The sequence below is a fragment of the Acomys minous genome, assembly GCF_964271855.1.
Source record: "Acomys minous genome assembly, chromosome: 5".
Taxonomy (NCBI): Eukaryota; Metazoa; Chordata; class Mammalia; order Rodentia; family Muridae; genus Acomys; species Acomys minous.
The window spans coordinates 113,274,392-113,296,435 of NC_140494.1; the positions used below are offsets into that span (position 1 = coordinate 113,274,392).

Genomic DNA, 22,044 nt, shown 5'->3' on the forward strand with positions numbered 1-22,044 from the left:
CAAATATGGTTAGGAATTTTGAGCAATTTTGGTGGATTACCATACAGCAAAGACATCTGACCTTCTGCTTGCAAAGATGCATTTGTGTCTCTTGATACTTTCTGGCTCTTCTTAGCTGGTTGCTGTAATAAGATCATGGGAGAAAGAACACAACACTAGGTCACCCACCTGCTGTATTAAAACAGACTTATAAAAAGAATTGTACATCTTGTAAATCAAATTTAGGACTTTAAGAAAAATGGCTGGGACCTCCGGTGTATCTGTATACTGTCATTCCCCTTGAGTGAAGGAAAGAAAAACCGGCTGTTTGATGCACCAGGGATGCTAAAAGATGGCGGTGGGCACTGCAGTGTTGGAAAACAGGCTGTATATAGAGGAATGCCGCCCAGCAGTGTGGGAATTAGGTGCCGCTGGTTGCTGAGGATTACTAGCTCATTTATGGCCTGGAGACCCTGCACAAATCTGCAGCTTTTTCCATTTGACTTCTTTATGGTGATGTTGCAAGGACTGGTGTGGGGATTATAAGGCCCATTCTGGGTAATCATTGATGGGCTTGATTCCCAGTAAGGCTTCTTGCCTCAAAGGGTATTGTTTTTATATTAGGTAACGTTCTGCTTTTATCTATGGTCATCTCATTCGGAGCAGCCGATTTAAAAAAAAAAAGATTTATTTTTTCATTATGTATACAGTGCTCTGCTTGCATGTCCACCTGCAGGCCAGAAGAGGGCATCAGATCACATTATAGATGGTTGTGAGCCACCATGTAGTTTCTGGGAATTGAACTCAGGACCTTTGGAAGAGCAGCCAATGCTCTTAACCTCTGAGCCATCTCTCCAGTCCCAGAGCAGCTGATCTTAATTGTCTATTGTCTGTTGGGGACTTTGCCCATGATTTCCCTGGCACTTACGGAAAGAGGCTGTCAGTGTCCTTTTGTGGGGCCTTCTGACTTCTTCACAAGTGGCCTGGAGACAACGGCCGTGGAGGCTAGAGGTTCTTAGTGTTACCTAAGTTTAATATCGCCTCTCCCTGCTAGGAGATGAAGACAGGAGCATTTTGTGTTTTTAAAAAGTCATTATAATGCGTGAACACCGGCACAATTCACCAGTGGAAAATATGCAACAGGCTGGATAGACGGCTTGAGGTTAAGAGCACCGATTGCTCTTCCAGAGCACCCACGTTCAATTAATTCTCAGTACAGCTCTTCCAGGGGACCTGACACCCTCTGCTGGCTTCCGTTGGTATTGCATGCATGCAGTCTGCATACACAGACTTACATGCAGGCCGACTTACATACATCCACATGAATAAGATAAAATTAAGAAAAAAAATGTGGTGCCCTACACTTTCTCCCAATTAGAATATTATAGAATTTGTCTTAAAGGCTGCTATGGGTAGTTAGAAATGCCCACTATTTGAATTCTATTTTACTGTGAGGAAGTAATTAAGCATCCTAAGATTTAACACACACACACACAGTGCCCAGTATCCACCAGGGCCTTTGTTTCTCTTGGTTAGTAATTATCTCTATTTTTTTTTCTCTAAAGTTTTAGTAAGGAGAAAAAGAAACATTCTGGGATTCCCCCAGAGAAGCCCTATTGCAGCCTAGTTTTTTTCTTTCAAGGCCTCCGTTCTTTCTTTCAAGGCTGCCCTTTTTGGGAGAGCACCCACTTCAGTTTCATACAACCCCTTGTGAAATGGCCAAGCTTTCCACAGAAGTTGCGGTTGACTCTGCACTCTGCAACTATTTTCAAGAAGGAAGGATTTAGTGTCTCTCTGCCTGGAAGCTTAACTGTTTTACCTCTAAGTACATAGCTTGGCTAGGGATGACTTTTCCAATATATATATATATATATACACACAGATACACACACACACACACACACACACACACACACACACACACACACGTGGATATGAAAGCTGATCTGCTAAAGTTAAAAAGGGCCTCTGTGGGAAGTGAGGCCCATGCTGGATTGACCAAACTAACTATATCTTCTTCTTGCCTTACAGAGATGCAGAATTTAACTTGTGAACCTCGAAGTTCCCAGGGGAGTTCCTCAGTGCTGTTTAAATGTTTTTGTTTTGTTTTGTTTTGTTTTGAAACCTGAGATGAATTCTTAGACATAGGTTTCCCTGGCTTTACTTTGCATTGCTGTAGTTTGGACCAGTCATTACTTTGTGGAAATAATTTTGGTGCCACAGCAGAGGCAGCTCCCTAATTCCTGGAAGGGTTTTTTATTTATTTATTTATTTATTTTAGTCATCAGCATCTTATTAAAGGCCTTAAGGTGGTATCTCCATTCTGCCAAGTGAAACTGTTCCTCACCTTGTTTCCTGAAGCCAATAATGGAATCAACTGGTCAGAAAACTCAGGTGCAAAAGTCAGTAGGGTGATCTGAAATTCTTTAGCAGAATCCAGGGGGCTTTAATACAGGTCACGGAACTCCATACTCAAAGACTTTATCTCACGTTTAGTCCAGGGAGTATCCCATCCCCCCTCTCACCCCCACCTCACCCCCGCTGAGTTTTACCTTAAAAGGAGTCATACATTTTTTTTCTTTTAGTATATAGAATTTTGCTCCCCTTGGGAATAGGGAAAAAGGCAGAAGGGAAAAGTAGCAAAGCGGGATGGAGGGAGTGGATTTTTTTCTGATGGAAGAGGCAAGGCAAGGGGCCTGAGAGGAGCTAGGTTATCTTTAGTGAGAACACGATTTATGGCATTTTTAAAAAAATTAACCTCTTGTTCTTCAGTGTCTGTCTTTAATTCCGATAGTTTCTAAAGCCCCCTTATTTTCTGTAAGCTATCAATTTTATCATTTCTTCTTCTTCTTCTTCTTCTTCTTCTTCTTCTTCTTCTTCTTCTTCTTCTTCTTTTTTGTTTTTCAAGACAGGGTTTCTCTGTGTAGACTTGGCTGTCCTAGACTCGCTGTGTAGACCAGGCTAGCCTCGAACTCACAGTGATCTGCCTGCCTCTGCTTCCCAAGTGCTGGGATTAAAGGCGTGCGCCACAACACCCAGTTATCATTTCTTCTTAAATGCTTCTAAATTCCAATTAAAGTATGCTGCCCATTCATGACTTTTTTCTTTTAGTTGCCAAGAGATTCTAGCTTTGTGTGCAAAAATACTAACTTTGGAACAGCAAATGTTCTATAAAGGGACTGTAAAACTGAATTATCTGTGGTTGGATCTCCCTGTTTTCCCAAATACCTGCAAGTTGAATGTCCATAATTATTATACACCAAATTATTATACATTAGATGGTGGTTTATCTTTGAACAGTTCCTCCCTTTGGGAAGTCTTCTTACCCTTTTCTTTCTCCTGAAAACTTGCACACCTCTCTAGGGAACTGTTTCGAAACAGGTTTCTATGCAGCTTTGGGTGGACTTTCTCAGCTTTAACCCAGAGGCCATCATCTCCCGCTGGCTCTCAGGGTTATCCTGGGTGTTTATGGAAGTGTGAGGGTTCTTGGGACATTGGCTTAATCACAGGATGTTAGGTCTGATGCAAGATGGGAAAGAAATGGCTACCCAGGAGGACTTGAGCTGGCCCAAGATAACTCGGAATTAGGTTGTGGATCTGCAACATTCCAACCTCTCCACATCACTGACTCACTGATTACTCTCCACATCACATTATGCAGTCAATCAACCTCTGCAGACACAGCCCATTCATTCCCAGGGGTTAGTTACAGGAACAGAGGTGACTCAAAAGCAGCTGTCCTACTGAAAAACCCACACAAGTGAAGACACAGAAAGGCAGCAACCTCAGAGCTCTCTGCACGGCCTCCCATAGCTCAAAAGGTTCAGGAGATCTCCTCTTGGCTAGCTCTGTCAGGGAGTTGCCTTCCCCAGCAGTGTTTACTCATCTTACAAAGCCTAGAGTGAACCTTCAGGAAAAAAAAAAATCTTTCAAAGTCCCCCTTTCCCAGACATGTGACATTTTGTTTACCTTCTGAGTTCCCTTTCCCTCCTGGAGAGAATTCAATTAGGTGGAAACAGAAGGACTCTGGCCAGCTCCAGCATGGAGGGCACTGCAGGCTGGGCGGGCAGGGTGGGCACGGCGGGCACGGCGGGCAGGCAGGCACTGTGGGCGCAGTAGGCAGCGTGGGTAGGGCAGGCAGCGCGGGCAGGACAGGCAGGGCAGGCCCAACTGCAGCAGGCCTTGTCCTTCTCTCTCATTCCCCTGTCTTGCTAAAAAACCGTACGATTACATCCCTAAAGCTAGCCACCAAGGTCTACTGGCTTACTTGGCTGCTTCCTCCTCCTAGGGCTGACTACCAAGGTCCAGCTATCAAAGTAATAAAGTCCAGCAATCGAAAGCCACCTTTGGCTCACCCAATTAACGTGCTCAATTAAAATTAAACACCTCATCCTAAGACAGGGTCTTCCCTTATACCGTTATAAACTGCCAGTTCCCATGGGCCATGTCTGTCTGGTCTCTATGCAGAGGCTGTCAGTCCTCTGTCCCCCTCCTTTGGGACAAATACACCTCCTCTCTACCTTGTTCCCTTCTTCCTTTCCCTCGTCCTCTGTCTCCTTTGTCCCTTATCCCTGCCCTCTGTCCCTCTGGGGGGAAATCAGTCTTCTCTGTGCTGAGAACTTGGTCCTGGTAGCCTCTTTTTTCCTTTCAGAAACTGCTATAGAAAAGAAGGCCAGCCTCGGATACTTAGTGAGACCCGGACTCAAAAGAAAAAATAAAGAGGGTGGTGGGCATGCAGCTTAGTTGAAGAGTGCTGGCTCAAGGTCTTGGGCTCAATTCCCAGCGTTGCAACAACAACATACATTCTGGGAGGCAGAGGCAGGAGGATCTCTGTGAGTTTGAGGCCAGCCTGATCTACAAAGTGAGTCCAGGACATCTAGGACTATACAGAGAAACCCTGTCTTGAAAAAAACAAAACAAGACAAGACAAGCAAACAAACAACAACAAAAATCTGATTTAGAGAGAACATCTGGCGGTCTTTTGTTAGAAGGCATTGGTCACATGCTTTCATTTCACTGGCACGTGCCAGGGCTGAGAGGACCGCTGCCAAGCACAAAATGCTTTGAAGTCACCAGGCTGTGAGGAAGTCCAAATTAATCTACAAAGAGAGGTCACCCAGAGAGCCCCTAAACTAAACAGATGGAGAGGGCTGCTGCTTAGGCACCAGATGTTCTTTCCTAGCCTTCCACTTCTGCCTCCAGCTACCTTCTAGCTGAGAAAGTAAGGGACAGTTCCAAATGCCTGACCCACAGAAACCACAAGACATAATAAAATGATTGTTTGAAACCACAGGGATTTGGGTTGATTTGATATGCATAATAGACAATACTAGGTACACGGAAGGTGTTTAGTAAGTGGTAGGTTTTTTTTTTTAAATCTAATAAGCGAGTTTATTATATGAAAAAAAAATCTTTAACACCTATTCCCCTGACCCAGTAAATTTCCTTGGACAAACAAACAAACAAAAAACCTTGTGGATTTGTGCCCATAGATCAACTCAATGTATTTTAATCCTGATACCAAAATAATGCAGGCTGATCAATACTCCTCAGGCAGGGATGAGGTCATTGTGGGACAAAGCTAGGGAGTGCTACTTTCTGGGGGAGGTGGGGAGACCCTGTGTGCAGAGAAGGCATGCAGTATAGGTGTACTGGCTGTATTTCCTGGCCTCATTTTCCCTGTGGAGTGTTATGTTGAACCTAACATATGACCAAGTAGAAAATGCTTTAAAGCTGGCTGTGGTGGGCCTTTAGTCCCAGTACTCAGGATGCAGAGGCAGGTGAATCTCTGTGAGTTCAAGGCCAGCCAGGTCTACAAAGTGAATCTAGGACAGCAAAGGCTACACAGAGAAAACCTGTCTCGAACTACTGCGCCTCCCCCAAAAATCTTTAGTTGAATGTTTTCTTTTTCTTTTCGTTTCCTCTTTTTTTTTTTTAAGATTTTATTTTATGTATATGAGTGTTCTATCTGCATGTACATCTGTGTGCCAGAAGAGGGCACCAGATCTCATTATAGATGGTTGTGAGCCACCATGTGGTTGCTGGGAATTGAATTCAGGACCTCTGGAAGAACAACAGCCCTTAACCGCTGAGCCATCTCTCCAGCCCTACCTGAATGTTTTCAAATTTCAAAATTAGTAATATGCCCACAAGATGAGGACAGGTAAGGGCAATCTCTCTTCACTTATTCTCCTAACCCCATTCTTGATTACACCCATAATTTAACCAATTTCCATTGTCTGGCATTTGCTCTTCAACAATTTAGCCCCCTCCTTCTCACTGAGTAGCTTTGGTTGACCTGGAATTCACTAGAAGGCCAGGCTATACAAGTGCAGGGATTAAAGGCTTGCTGTACTCTGGTGGCTTCAGTTTTTTTTTTTTTTTTTTTCTGTTTTCCTTTTCGGCTGGAAGCTCCCTATGATGGACAGGCTGGACCCAGACTGGCAGGTGGAAGGCAACTCAGTCTTCCAAGTGCTGTAATGATAAGAGTTGCCTCACTCTTCTGGTTCATACAAACAGAAGCAAGTGTAACTGTATGTGTACAGTGCATATGCAGATACAAAGATACTTAGTTATCGTGTTGGTGGCTTTCATTAATGGAATCACTGTTGGGGGCTGCTTGTTTCACCTGACAGCACTTGCTGGTCTTTACAAAGTAGCCTATGTCTCTCCTTGGCTGTGGTCACAAGTTGTCACCAATTTGTGGCTTGAAGGAGGGTAAGTTTATTCCTTCAAAGTTCTGGAGGCCAGAGGTTCAAGATCAGTGTTACCTTGGTACAACCCAGCCTGAAGTTGTCAAGGCTGTCTCTCCTGGAGGCTCTGAGCCTGTAGCAGCGATCTCTATGGAAGGCTTGCATATACGCTTTCCTCTCCCCCTGCTGCCCTCTGTGAGGACACTTCCTTTATGGGCCACTGGACAATCTAGGACTGTTTCCCCATCCCAGGATGCAGGTCCTCTTCATCCCAGCTACAAAGTCCCCTTTGCTATGTAAGACGACCACCATCGTCCTGCAGTTTCAGCTCATATTTAGGGGCTGGGGACATCATCCAGTCGACATCTGCTTTTTTTTTTTTTAAAGACCTATTTTATTTTTATGTGTGTAGGTGTTTTGTCTGCATGTGTGTCTGTGCGCACTATGTGAGTGACTGGTGGTTGTGAATTGACTTGCAGGTGCTGGAAATTGAACTCAGGTCCTCTGTTTTTGTTTTGCTGCAGGGTCCTCACTATGTAGCTCTGGCTGTCCTGGAACTTACCACAGTTGAATTTCTTCTAAGACTGTAGGATAGACTACAACTCACAAGCTCTGCCTGTCTCTGCCTCCTGAGCACTGGGATAAAAGGCATGTGCCACCATGACCAGCTGCATCTGAACTTTTAATCTGAGTGCCCACTAAGGGACTGTATGATATAGTGCTGGCTATTGCTTGTTTCACGTTTTAAGGACAGAGTCTCTCTGTAGGCCACAGTGGCTTGGAACTCAACACGTAACACAGACTGTCCTTAAATTTAGGCAAACTTTCTGCCTTGTTCTTTCCTCTCTCCCTCTTTCTCCCTCTCTCTCTCTCTCTCTCTCTCTCTCTCCCTCCCTCTCTCGTATTGTTTGTTTTTTGGTTTTTTGGTAATTTTTTCTTTTCTATAAATTTAAAAAATTTCTCCTCTGCTTACCACCCCCTCACCTTTTTGGGGAGGGAGCAGATTGTGGTCCAGCAGATTGAATCTGGAAGCCCCAGGCAAGGTTGGTTAATTCTAAGTGCCTGCTTTGCTATCAAGAGAAACCTGCCTGACCTTATTTTAAGGGAGTGTGTACTGAGATAGCCCATACCTTTCTTGATAATAACACATAAAACAAACAAGTCTAATAACTGGGAGGCATTTTAGGGTGCATCATTATAAAAGCTACTTCAACAGGGAGGTGGGAGGGAGGGTCAATCCTGAGACTCCAGGGAGCTGGCTAAAGGCAGCTTGATTGACCTTAGTCAGAGAAGGTGTTAGCCTAAAGTGGCCTGTTTTTAAGAGAGGCTCTTCTGGAAGGACGACTCAGGGATGGTGAAAGTTCAGAGGCCCGAGGCTAGAAGAAAAAATTCAACTCGGGTTAAAGCTAGGTGTGGTGATAATTGTATAATTAAAGCACTTGGGAGGATGAGGCAGGAGGATCATGATTCCTAGGCCAGCCTGGGTGACAAAGGGACACTCTATTTCTAAATAAATTAAAAACAACAGCTGGACAGTGGTGGCATATGCCTCTTATCCCAGTACTTGAGAGGCAGAGGCAGTCAGATCTCTGAGTTTGAGGCCAGCCTGGTCTACAGAGTGAGTTCTAGGACAGCCAAGGCTATTTAGAGAGACTCCATCTCAAAACAAACAAACAAACAAGAAACAACTCTTAAAATAAATAAATAGAACTGGAAAAAGTCCCAACAACCATTTCAGTTGTGCGTGATGGTGCATGCTGAGATGGTTGGGAGGCTGAGTCAGGGGAACTACCCTAAACGGGAGGCCAGCCCGGGCTACATAGTTGAGTTTCGGGCCATCTTGGCCTATGGAGTGAGATTTTTGTCTCAAAAAGGTAAAAACAAACAGAAAATAATTACATTTAAACGTCACACTGCTTGTAGTTGGTAAAGCTAAGGGCTTGCTTAGCTACATTTGTCAAAACCTATTCCCTTTTTTAAATATAATTTTTATTTTTATTTATTTTTTTTACATTGACCTGATTGATCGCGTGCCATTGCCTGAACGTGGAGTTCAATTTGGCAGGGATCGGCTCTCTCATCTTACCCTGTGGATTCCAGGAACTGAACCCAGGCTTGGCGTAGGGCACCTCTGTGGACTGAGCCACACACCCCTATCCCCACTTTGTTTTTTCGAAGCCGAATCTCAGTGACCTACTCCTAACACTGTTCTAGGCTAGCCTCAAACTGAAGCCTTCACTCCTATTCTGCTTCCTAGGAGTTGTGTCTAAAGGCATGAGACACCAGCTGGTTTAAAACCAGGTTTTTCTTAGTGTCTCCTAAAGAACCACTGATCCACTAAGTAAGGGGGTTGGGGATAGGGTTGAGGAGAAGGAGATAGTTTCCAATTTAATTTTTTTTTTTTTAAATTTTTGGTCTCTTTCAGGGGGAAACCGTGTTTAATCAGCGCCACAGACTTACTCTGTCAGTAAGAGCCAGGAACTTTCCCACCCCACTTTTTTATTCCCTCTTGTCCTTCTGGGTCCATCCAAGCTTCAGAAGGCCAGGACAGTGCTGAGGATGACAAGGCAATGCAACACACCAGGGGGGCCACAAAGGCACCTTTCCCAGATCTTTGTTGTAGCTTTTCAGCTGGGCATGGTGGTGCATGCCTTTAATCCCAGCACTCAGGAGGCAGAGGCAGGAGGATCACTGTGAATTCGAGGCCAGCCTGATCTACAAAAGCAAGTCCAGGGACAGCCAAGGCCACACAGAGAAACCCTGTCTCGAGAGAGAAAAGAAAAAGAAAGAAAGAAAATGTAATTTTTCTTCAGTTCTTTCAGGGAGAGGGAGGGGGACCCGAACACAGGGGCGGGGTCAGTGGTCCTTTCAGTTAGCAAAGTTCAGGTCCGCACCATCTCGCTGCCTGAAAGACATCCTGGGAACTAGCCAAGATAATCTCTTATCGGATTACCCAGTTTGCTGCTTTCAAACAAGGGACCATAAAATCCTGAAATGCGCTGGGCGTGGTAGCGCCGGCCCTCTGGAAGCTGAGGCAGGAAGACTGCTGGAGTTCGAGGTTAGCTTCAGCTACACAGCGAATTCCAGGATAGTCCAGGCTACAGCGTAAGACTTTAGGTCAAACAAACTAACCAAATCAACTCCACCCACACCGGGGTGGGGGTGGGGGCGGGGGCGGAGAAGCCCAACCCCTTAATCTCTTAAATTTACATTGTGTCCTACCCAGCACTGACTCTAGCTGAGAAAAAAAAAAAAACCTGCCCGTTTCTCCTCCAGCTTCCCGGAGGTGCCAGGTGGTGATCTGCAAAAGCATTGTCTGGCTTATAAGGGCTTGACAGTTAATGATTTGTCGCACAAGCCAGGCGGAGGAGCACCAGGACGCTAGCGAGCGCCGCCTCCTGTCTTCCGGGCCCGGGCACTTCTCGGGGTTCCGGGCAAGCAAAGCTTGGAGGGACCCCATGGAGACCGAATCGCCGGCGAGAGCGGGGGTCACCGAGCCCCAAGCGCAGGGCGCAGTGGGCACTATCGGCAGCCTACTGAACAGGATCCGAGGCAAACTCTTCACCTGGTGAGTCCAGAGCGCGGGGAAGGCCTGGGTGGCGGGACCAAGGTAGGACCCGCGGGCGACCTGCGCGCACGTGTGTGCGGAGCGGGGAGCCTAGGCACCCAGGAGGTCGCGTGCTCCCCCACCTTCCCTGTTCACCCTTAGAAACCGTGGTGATGCTTTTCAGAGGTTACGCCGGGGAATTCATTCGATTGGCATTGTGAGATGGGTCCTCCAGCCCCCCACTCCCGCTTGTGGACAGGGTGGGAGTCACCATGGACGCAGTGGAGGAGGGCTGCCCAGCCTGGCTCTTGGCAGGTGGAAGTGCTGCCCTTCCTGGCTCGGTGCCGGCATTCCTTCAGATCGGGATCCGTGCTCACCCGGCATGGTGATCGTCTCCAACTGGAGTTCACTCAAGTGAGAACGCTGGGTTAAGTTTTGTGCTGCTGCGAACCAGAGACTGCGTCTGCCCAGTTTTGGCGCCTGAATGAGGCGACATGGCCACCTCCGGAGCTATGTTCCAAGGGAAGCAGGTGGCTGATGTCACTGTGCTGTGTTGAGCTGTAGGTAGAGATAGATGTTCTCAAAGAGTTGGCAGAGACTCTGGGGAAAGCTTTCTGTGGTCACTGAATGATTTGCGTGCTGGACACACATAGATGCTAACATCCTAATAATGAAATCCATTTGCCGAGCATTCACTCTGTGCCAGGCACTGTGCTTAGCCACTTATGTGGACAGTAGCACCGCATCTCCCTCGCTTTAGGATATGGGGCTATTGTTAGACCCACTTTCCAGGTAGGGAAACACAGGGCTAAGCGATTCACCTGGGGGTTATGAGAGTGCCAGGATTACAGGCATGTGCCACCATCCATTTCAGTTGAAAGATTTTGAAAGCTATGCCCTTGAAAAGTCATCCCACCTTCAGAGCTGATCAATAAATGTGTATACATGCATTTTTTGTCATAAATAAGCATAGTTTTAAATAGATGCGCGTGTTCAAAGGGGGGGCAAGTTGGCCCCAAATTGCCCACTGTCCGCCAGCTGCGTAATGTCCCAATAATCTGGCAGTAATTGATTAGGAGGGAGACATTACAGTGGCATTATCAAGGGCACAGAGTGTGAATTCAGATCTTAGTGGACAAGTATATGCTATTTGTACTGTGAGGATTGTTGCAGTATTACAGCCTAGCGCACAAGTTCATGCTCCGAATGAGTCAGACCATGGGTTCAATTCCCAACAGTGGGAAAAAAAAAATTTGGTAAGTGGGAAGGTAAGATGGCTCAGTGGTTAAAAGCCCCAGCCACCAAGGCTGATTACCTGAGTTCATTACCCATAACCTCTACATGATGAAAGGAGAACCAATTCCCCCAAATTGTCCCTTGATCTTTATGCATGTACTGTGGCATGCATGCCCACACAGAACACACATATAGGGACACACAAATAAATACATAGCTGCAAAAAAAAAGAAAAATCAATAGTGTTCTACACCTCAACCCGATTACCCTGCAGGGCTCTGAGAGGAACCATTGGTTGGCTGCACAGCATGGCCCATTTCAGGGTCCTGCACAGGTTAGTTGCCACCTTCAGCTCTCCTCATTCCTTGATAATGGGAACGTGTGGTAATTGGGGAGATGCCAGTGACCCTAAGGCTGGAGTAGATAACATAGCAGACAACTCAGCAAGAAGTACCGAGAGATAACATCGTCTTTCTCTTCATGGTGTTTTCTGATTGCGTCTTATAATCAGATTCGCTCTGTCTCTTGGTGAGGTTTAGCTCGCTCCTCCCTGAGGGACTTTGCCTTTCTTCTTCGAGTGATGACGGTTTGTGGGCAGCTTACGTACCCACGGAGGGACCTGCTTAACATTACCTGTGCATTCTGCATAAGCCTCAGTACAGGAAGGAATGAATGAGGAGTTGAGAGATGATAAAGTTCTTTTCTAACTTAAAAAAAAAGTCTGATAGTATTGTTTATTATTGCCGATAATTATTCCATGCCTACACAATGACTTTATGTATAACTGGCCTCTTGGATAATTTTCAGCCCCATTCTCACACAATGCTTATGTATCTTCATTGTTGTGTTAACAATAAATGATGTTAATATTTAGGCAATGGCAATGCCTACTTTTTTTTTTGGCCTACTTTTTAAAAAAAAAAAAAGAAGTTTTATTTATTATGCATCCAGTGTTCTTGCCTGCATGTATGCCTGCACGCCACAAAAGGGCACCCAGATCTCATTATAGACAGTTGTGAGCCACCATGTGGTTTCTGGGAATTGAACTCAGGGCCTTTGTAGGATACAGAGAAATAGGTGGTAGCTTCATAGAGTCTCCCACCGTTTTTTCCCCCTTGCTCCATTCACCAAAAGAAACAAGAAAACCTCTTTTGATAAATGGATTCCAAATACGGGGGAAAAGTTAGGGGCCTGCGGCAGATTGTTTTCCCTATGTGAAGTGTATATTCTAGGTGACCCCAACTCTTTACATAGCTGCCTCCCTTAGGGTACAGACATTTTTTCTTTGAGGTTGTGAGTACTAGGTTACTAGGTTGATTGTGGAGGAGCATGACGGTAACCCCAGCACTCAAGAGGTGGGATGGAAACTTCAGAGGCATGCTGAGCATTCAAGGCCAGCTGCAGTGATACCACATCCAAGAACAGACGAGGGTGGGGGAAAGTCTCAGGTTATTCCACACGTTCAGTGAGCACTTACTGTCTGAAGCACTCCGGGCCACTTACCGTGCACCTCTGTTGCTCTCAAGTCAAGTGATATACTGTAACAAAAGTCATGGATTTCTAGAAGGGCCAGAGGACACATGCTTGTTATTCATATACCATCGGATTGTTTACATTCTGCCATAGAGATCTTAATTTATACATACGTTTCAAAATGAATATTCCTTATGATTGTTAACTTTCTATCTCTAGCAGAAAACTTTATTCTCTCATGAGTTTATCTTTTCTTTTAACAAACAGATGACAAGCTGTTGAGGGCATAGCTTTTTATTATATTATTTTTGGTAACACGATGCTAGTCAAGTTTTCTTTTGTTTTGTTTTTCACTCAATGTACCTTAAATATCTGCGGTGGCCCTAAACTAGTCTTTCTGAGTGGGGCAGTAGGTATAACTTACTTCCTGCTTTCAAGAGGGCTCATAATCAATTTATAGTAAGAAATTATGATAAGTGCCAGTTATGATAAGTACAAAGTTCCACGATGCCGTTGGGCTAAAGCGAACAGAGCTGCCTTCCAAAGTTCACGGTTGGTACAGAGGAGGAACAGAGGTCAGGCCTGCCAGGGTGAGGGACAGCTGAGAAACTTGAAGTTTTATTCCCACAGGTGAGAAAGAGGTAGCGAGGTTTGGAAGCAGTAAGAGAGTGCTCTGCTTAAAGGACGGCAAGGCAGTTGGTGTGAGGAGGGCACGGGCTGGAGGAAGGGTGACCAGCAGCAGTCCGTCAGTCTACAAGTGCACTCCTTGTTAGTATCAGTGTACAGTCTATAGGAGTGTCGGTTTGTGGTGGATGTTTTGTCTAGATGTATGTCTGTGTAGCACAGGCCTGCTTGGCACCCGAGGAGGTCAGATGAGGGCATTGGCTCCCCCGCTAGGGCTGGAGTTACAGACAGCTGTGAGCCGCTGTGTGGGTCCTAAGGACTGAACCCATGTCTTCTGGAAGAGCAGCCAGCACTTTAAGTTGCTAATCCACCTTCCTAGCACCATGAAGGGTTGTTGTTATATGGCATTATTTAAGGAAATTATTTGAAATGAGAACATTAATAGACTTTGTGTTATGGGGACCTGGGCAACCCTTTATCCTACCTGTTTCTGTATACTCTCCTAATACCATTTCTATTGTGCAATTAATTACTATCTGCTTCTACGAGACGTAGGAGTCAGAAGCAGTGTCAAGTTTTGTCGACTGTTGTATAGTTTATTATAAGCACTTTGAATAACTCCTCATTGGGGGCAGCTGTGCCCCCTGGCCTCTGCCCAATAGATGCCAGCACAGGACCCTCACCCCTCAACTCACACCCAGTATGGCAATCAAAAGTGTCTCCAGACGTCGTCAGATGTTTGTTTTTTAACTCCTCAGATGTTTGGGCTCCATGGCGCCCAGTAACTTCCCATGACCACCCTCAGATCATAGCTCTGTGCTGAGCAGCCTCTTGTTTTCATCTTGAGTGCTGAAGGAGAACCAATGGCCCGGTGACATTAGACAGAGAGGACTTGACAGGGGATGTGGAGAACCCTAGGGCCCTGGGTTATAGTGCACAGTTGAGCGCTTTGCTCCTTTTTGACCGGTTTCATCACTTTCTAAGCACATGCAGTGATTGTCTCTGTATGGTAAAGGGGTTGCGGAGAGAGTAGAATTTAAAAGCTCTCTTCCAACAGGCCTTCCACTGGCCTCTGGCCACACTACCCAGGATCTCTCCCCAGAATAGTTTGTAGACAACCTTTGGGTTCGTCCTGCTTCTCTTTGCTCCCTTTTCCAGGCTAATTTGAAAGCAGAGAAGATGGCTGCCAGCCTATTTCTCATCTTGACAACACTTCTAGAATATTCCTACAAGCCCCTCTTCTCTCCAGTTCCTTACAGCCACTGCTTCAGTTGAAGCCTTTATCTTTCTCTCATCCGGACTCTTGTGGCTTCCATCCATGGTCTCATTCACTCTCTCAGCCAGTCACCTCACTACACAGGAATCAGAGAGATGTCAAATAAAACGAAAGGGTAGCATCGTCAAACGAGAACTCCCTGTTTATATTCCATTGTCCCTATGACAGACATGCCTACACAGTTTGCTTTCTCATTTGACAGCTCAGACGAGTAACTTGGCTGGTTCCCATAGCTGGCGAGTGGGCAGAGAGTCATGACTGATTCTAAAGCGAAACCTGCTTTACTAGTTCTGAGTAGCTGAGGCTTTAGGATTCTGCCCTTCATCTGCACCGCTGATGTGCAAACTAAGAGGTCTCTTAGGAGTCCCTGGAGGTCCCTCACAGGTTGCCCTGGGGAGCAAGTGAAGAATGGGACCCGGTGAATTTCTTAACTGGTCTCTGGCATGCACAGATAACGCTGCTGTTGCCATTTGTATGCTTGGAATTTTATGCAGGATGCTCAAATTATTAACAGCAGTCCTCCAGGATAGGTGGCTTGGAAGCACATAGGAGTTCGTTCCTTGTAGCTCTGAAAAGTGGGATGTCTGAGATTGAGGCTCTTGCAGATTTGGTGTATGGTGTAGGCATATTTACTGCCTTATGAATAAGTCATCTTCTCATGGTGCTTGTACATAGCAGGAGGGGTGAGAGAGCAATCTGAGGCCTCTCTTTTGTGCATCAATCCCAGTCGTAAAGATGAACTCTGTCCTAGTTACTTTACTTGTTGTAATAAACACTGTGACCAAAAGCAACTTGGGGAGGAAAGGGTTTATTTCATCTCATAAGCCACAGGCTGTTATAGAGGGGAGCCAGGGAAAGGACCTAAGGTAGGAGCCGAAGGCGAGGCCACAGACGAACACTGTTTACTGCTTTGCTTCCCATGGCTCAGTCAGCCGGCTTTCTTGGACAACTCAGGACCACCTGCCCAGAGGTGGCACGGTGCCCAGGGATTTGGCCTTCTCGTATCAATCGTTAATCAAGAAAACGCCCCATCCACTTTCCTGTAGGTCCGTCTGATGGAGGCAGACCCTCAGCTGAGGTCCCATATTTCATCTTGTCTGGTGACTCAGGTTTATGCCAAGTTGACAAAAACTAGCTGGCACACACACTCATGACCTAAGCACCCCCAAAGCTAAGCCTCCAATAGTGCCATCTTGAGGATGAGATCCTAGCACAGGAATCTGGGGAGGGTAGCAGCATCTAGTCTGCAGCTGTGTTTGAAGAAACCTGCAGCTAACACAAGGCTGAGTGAGAGCTGCTGGATAGCCGCCTGACAGATCTCACAAACTGCGGGGCCAGCTCCCCGCCCCCCCCCCCCCCGGCCTCCCTCCTCCTTCTCTCTCTTCCTTTTCTTTACCTGTACGTAATGGTTAATTTCAGTGTTTAAAAAATTATGCTAAAAAACATACATAGTCTGAAACTTCCCTTTATAGCCACTTCTATGTGTGCTGTTCACAGACACTAAGGGCAGGCCTTATTACACAGTGCAGCCTTCACCACTGTCCACTTGCAGAATTCCAAACACAATCTAGCCCCTGCCTGCCTGGCCCTGGCAGCCCCTAGTCATTATTACTTCCTTTCTTTTTCCTTCCTTCTCTTTCTTCTTTCTTCTAAAAATATCTATCTATCTATCTATCTATCTATCTATCTATCTATCTATCATCTATCTATAATCTATGTATCTATCTATGTATCTATGTATCTACGTATGTATGTATGTATGTATCTATCATCTATCTATAATCTATGTACCTATCTATGTATCTACATATGTATGTATGTATGTATCTATCTATCATCTATCTATAATCTATGTATCTATCTATGTATCTACGTATGTATGTATGTATGTATGTATGTATGTATCTATCATCTATCTATAATCTATGTATCTATCTATGTATCTACGTATGTATGTATGTATGTATGTATGTATGTATATATGTATCTATCTATCTATGCTGAAGGTGTATAGAAGTCAGAGGACAACGTCTAGGAATCATTCTCTTCTTCTACTGTGTGGATTCTGAGTATTAAGCTCAGGCCATAAGGCTTGGCAGTAAGTGCCTTTACCTGCTGAGCCATGTCGTCAACCCCAGTCTATTTTGTCTACGAATCTGACTTCTCTAGATGCCTCATGGTGATGGACTAAGCTCACGTGGCATTTGTCTCTTTGTGAGCACCTACGTGTCTCCACATGAAGTACAAGGGCCGATGTCACCTGCCCATTTCCCACTCCTGGATCGTCAACCAGAATGATGATCAGTTTAGAGACAGAGACACGCCTGTGCTTCCCTGTGGATGCCATCCTGTGCCCTTTGGGTCTCTCCTCAATGCTTTCGCTATCTACCCTCTTCTTGTGGAAGAGGCTTAGGGTTTTGTGGACAGTACTAAGGTGGGAATCGTGCCTCTTCTCGGCTTGTCCTCATGCACATCTTGGTTGGATGCTCCTCTTCTCCACCTGAGCTTGATGGTAATTACCACTAGCCCCGGAGAGTGCCTTAGGGTAGAAGCTGTAGTTCTTTTTGGAAGCCCCTGTAGTACTTTGCCCTTGGCATAAATCCAAAATGGTAGCAGTTCTTCTCATTTTGGAAATAGGACAGATCCATGGGAACAGTAAAAACCTATTTTTAAAAAAAATAGAATATCTTTACTTGTTATCTTTGGCAGTTGCATATGTGTAAATAATGCATCTTAATTATATGCACCACCAACTCCCCTCCAGAAACTCCTTGCTCCTCCCTTCCTCTCTTCCTCCCTTGTGTCCTCTCTGCTTTTGTTATTAATGACTGTCTGAGTCCAGGTAGTCTGCCTGTTTGAATGCTGACGAACCGTGTTGACTTGATCTCATGCAGGTAACTGTAGGTGTGTCGAGTTCAAGGGCGCAGTGGTCATAGACATGTCCCAAAGGCAGCATTTCACACACACTTCCCCATCCTCCAGTCCCTACAGTTTCCCATCCCTTTCCCAAGATGCTCCCTGAGCCTGAAGGATGGGGTGGGATCGATATAGACATCCCATTTGGGGGCTAACTACTCAATAGACATGTATTCTCAGCACTTTGACTAGTTATGAGCCTCTGAATTAACTGCTGACCACTGCAGAGAGAAGCTTCTCTGGTCAAGGTTGAGGGCATCACTAATCAATCGGCATAAAAATAAATATTTAGAAGGCAGCTTGACAACTGCATTGTTTAGCAAAATGACAGAAGTAAGTTCCTCCTGGGGCCCCTACCCCTGAGCTATGGGTTTGACTAGGCTTATAGTACTAGACATAAATTCTTTCCCATGGAGCTGACCTCAAATTCAATCTAAAAGCAGTTGTTTGCCCCTTTACCATTCATGCCACTGTTACATCACTGAACACTTCTTGCCTTGCAGGTAGGTATTGTATCATAGAGGGTTGACTGAATGGGTACCATTGCTGCCTTTTCTCCCTGCCCCCTTCCCCTGCACCTCTATGGTCTACATAACATCCATCCCCTGGCACCATGAGAGCTGGTCATCAAAGAATAATCTCAGGTCAGTTCCAGCTTGATTTCTCTGTGTCTTGCAACCAGAGTGTTTTGTGATGAGGTCTTACCATTTAGTTCTAGTGGGTAACCAAGAGCAAAAGCAGTTGCCTGTGTTATCTGGTGTGGTGGTGGGAGAGGGGCCTGTGGGGTTTCCCTTAGGAGTAACGTGCAGGGAGGTACCGCATACCCACGTACTAACCCATCTCCTGGGGAACCACTGTTTACCCACGTGTGGCTCTCCCCCCTGCGTTAGATGTGGTAAATAAGATGTGATGGCCAGGACTGAAGGAAAAGCAGGCTTTTTCTGCAGGGCAGCTTTCAGAGGTGTTTGGAAGGCGGCTGCAGGGGCGCATGGTATGGGTTGCGGTCTCTGGAAACACTTCCATAAATGTTTTAGTAAACTCATGAGAAAGCCACACACGGGGCCTAACACACCGAAGGACCTGGGTTCAATTCCTCAGCTCTTCCTAAACTGGGGTGGTGGCACACAGCTCTTTCGTTTGGAGAGGAAGATCAGGAGTTTCAAGTCACCCAGCACCTGCCAGATCCTGGCTCACCAGGGCTTCATGAGACCACAACTGAACAGTTAGGCTTTTTCAACACACACACACACACACACACACACACACACACACCCTTTGTCCCCGCCCCTCGAAACAAAAGCTCCACCATTTCCCTCCTGCTACTTACTGAGGATCATTAGAGAACTTATTTTAAACAGGCTGATTTTCCAGAAAGCTTCGAGCTCCTTCTTCTAAACATGAACTTTACTTAAAAAAAAAAAATCAAAGTGAGTGGCACTTCTTGTGTAACAGGTCTCTCCATTCTGTTAGCCCATGCCAATAACTTTTGACAGCTATTCTCCAACATTGAATTGGCTGGTACTGGACAACTCTCCAGGGTAAATTGTTGGAGTATGGTCTGGTGCTTTGTATTTGTTAATTGCTTGCCCCTAGAGATTCTTTGCCCCTACAGACTGTCATGTACCCCAATATTGCTGTTTAACCATGCCTAAGAAATTATTCTTTTTTTTTAAATGATTATTTTTTTAAAATAAAGATTTATTTATTTATTGTGTATATATATAGTGCTTTGCCTGCATTAGGCCTGCAGTCCAGAAGAGGGCACCAGATCACATTATAGATGGCTGTGAGCCACCATGTGGTTGCTGGGAACTGAACTCAGAATCTCTGGAAGAGCAGACAGTGCTCTTAACCACTGAGCCATCTCTCCAGCCCAAGAAATTATTCTTGATTGGCTGATTAAAAGGCCTAAACCTGGGCTGGGCAGAATGAGGTAGGTGTGGCCAAAATTGGAGGGCTTTGGGAGAGAAGGATCTTGGGAAGGAGAAGCAGATGGGACCGGAGGAGGAAGGAGGAGGAGAATCACTCTGAAGCTCCCCTTGGAAAGAAACGGCCCAGAGGGACAACCTTAGCAGGTGTTTTTGGATTATGGATGGGAGATAGCCCAGATAGAAATTATTAGAAGCAGATGGCATGGGATGAAGGCTGGGAGATAATGGAAGGTAGTTTAGGAGTGAATAGCTGTCGTGCCCCAGGGGATAAGGCTAGTCTAAAATGTAGCAGGCGCCTCTGTCTTTATTGATTATGAAAGTGGGTTAAATAATACCACCATAATAATTATAAGCCTAATAATAAACATTTATTAGGCCACACCTTTTAAATTAACAGCAACAGTAACCCACTCCATCTAATTACTTAGCAGGACCATTTGTTGTTAATCTTAGAGATTTTGGCAAGGCAAAAAAAAACTTTATTTAAAATTCTTAGCTGGGCACCATTGGTACACTTTTGTAGTGTAGTTCCACCACTCACAGACTGAGGCAGAAGGATTGCTGTGAGCCCAAGGTCAGCTTGGGCTACATAGTAAGTTTCAGGACAGCCAGGGATACATAGTAAGACCCTGTCTCATACAAAAGAAAAGAAGAGAAAAGAAAAAAAATTTTTTTTCAAAAAAGTTCATTTATCTATTTAGTGTGTATATGTGTATCTGTGCACGTGTGTGTAAGGATGTATGTGCTTTGTGCATGAAGAGGTCAGAGGAGAGTGTTGGGTGTCCTCTGCGATTACTCTCTACCCCCTCCTTTGAGGAAGAGTCTCTCCCTCAGCCCAGGGCTCAAGTTTTCTTGGCTAGGTTGGAACCCTGCAAACCCTAATAATCCCCCTGCCTCCATGCCCTTTGGCGCTGGGGTTTCAGGAACGCTTGTTCCATGGGTGCTAGGGTCTGAACTCTGGCCCTTAGGGTTGGGCAGCAAGTTCTCTGACCCGCTGAGCCATCCTCCTAGCCCCAGGAGACGCACTTAAATTCTCCACTGCATTTAAGACCCAGGAACGAGCTCACTTCCACGCATTCAGCCTGGTGCCACTTCCACCCCTGGGAACTGTACCTGTTCTGCCGAGTACCAGGAATAAACTCCAGGCCATCTAAGTGAATTATTTGTCTTAGTTCTTCTAACTTTTACTCCCACGTTGTCACATGTGACTTTTTTTTTCTTCTTCTTCTGTCTTACCAAGCATATCTGGAAACTTGTGTTCTTTTAAAATTATAGTTTCTAACTATTAAACCCTCCAGGAACCAAACAACTTTGTACCTTAGACCTACTCAAAGGTGAAGTAGGAATAGGCCATATGCTAATACTTCAATAGTTTTGATTTTGTTTGTTTGTTTGTTTTTTGACACAAAGTTTCTTCTGTATAGTCTTAGCTATATTGAAACTTGCTCTGTAGACCAGGTTGGCCTTGAACTCACAGAGATCCACTTGCCTCTGCTTCCTGAGTGCTGGGATTAAAGGTGTGCACCACCACTACTCAGATGGTTTTGATTCTTAATAAATTATAACAAGTTATATCTTGTAGACTGGGCTGGCCTTGAACTCACTATGTAGACAAAGATGGTGATCCTCCTGCTCCCACTTTCTGAGTGCTGGGATTGCGGGAAAGCACCACCATTCCTTGTGTATGGAAGCTCTTGATGCTTAGATTTGGGGATGTTTAATTTTAATGGTTATAGGAATCTGTTTGGCAAAGAAAACAATTGGACAAATTGGATATTATGCTAATAATTTAAGCCAGCTTCCACAAAAGACTACAGGGAAGTCTAAAAGTCCTTTTTACTTGTTTCCTTAAAAACCAAAATTATTATTATTATTTTCTGAGACAGGATTTCTCTGTGTAGCCTTCGGTAGTCTGGAACTCACTCTGTAGACCAGGCTGGCCTTGAACTCAGAGATCCACCTGTTTCTGCCTTCTGGATACTGGAATCAAAGGTGTGTACCATCACCGCCCAGGTCTAAAACCAGAATATTTAAGAAAGCTCAGCAACTTCTCCCCTACAAAAGAAAAAAAAAAATCTCAGTGTGGAAGCTGCAGTGTGTCAGTGTGTCCCACAGTGTACCCTTTGATCCACACTTCTTTACTTGGAAATGTTTTAGGCCTCTGGCTTCTGCTACATCATCGATACTGGATCTCACCTGGACTCCTCTGATTTCTTGCTGTTGCCCTGTGTCATGGAGACCCTGCAGCTTTGGATCTGCAGGACTGGCCCCTTCACACGCTCCAGCCATTCACAGATGGGGTAGTTGCTGGCGTGGGCCAACTCCAAGCCCTGGATCTGGGCCTGGGTGGAAGCTGAGCTGGTCAGCCCG

At 45.4% G+C, this 22,044-nt stretch overlaps 1 protein-coding gene across 2 annotated transcripts in view; it reads left to right on the forward strand.

Annotated features, from left to right (window-relative positions):
* The first annotated feature begins 9,901 nt into the window (after window positions 1-9,901).
* The window catches only part of SLC35F2 (solute carrier family 35 member F2), a 49,364-nt gene continuing 37,221 nt past the window's right edge, over window positions 9,902-22,044 (forward strand). Inside the window, exon 1 of one of the 2 annotated variants that reach the window (XM_084784321.1) lies at window positions 9,902-10,239. In XM_084784321.1, the coding sequence (XP_084640447.1) occupies window positions 10,013-10,239 (227 nt within the window). In that variant the 5' untranslated portion in view covers window positions 9,902-10,012. Of the gene's footprint in view, window positions 10,240-18,285; window positions 18,388-22,044 lie in introns of those variants that run through there. The other variant, XM_084784323.1, reaches the window with a different exon arrangement.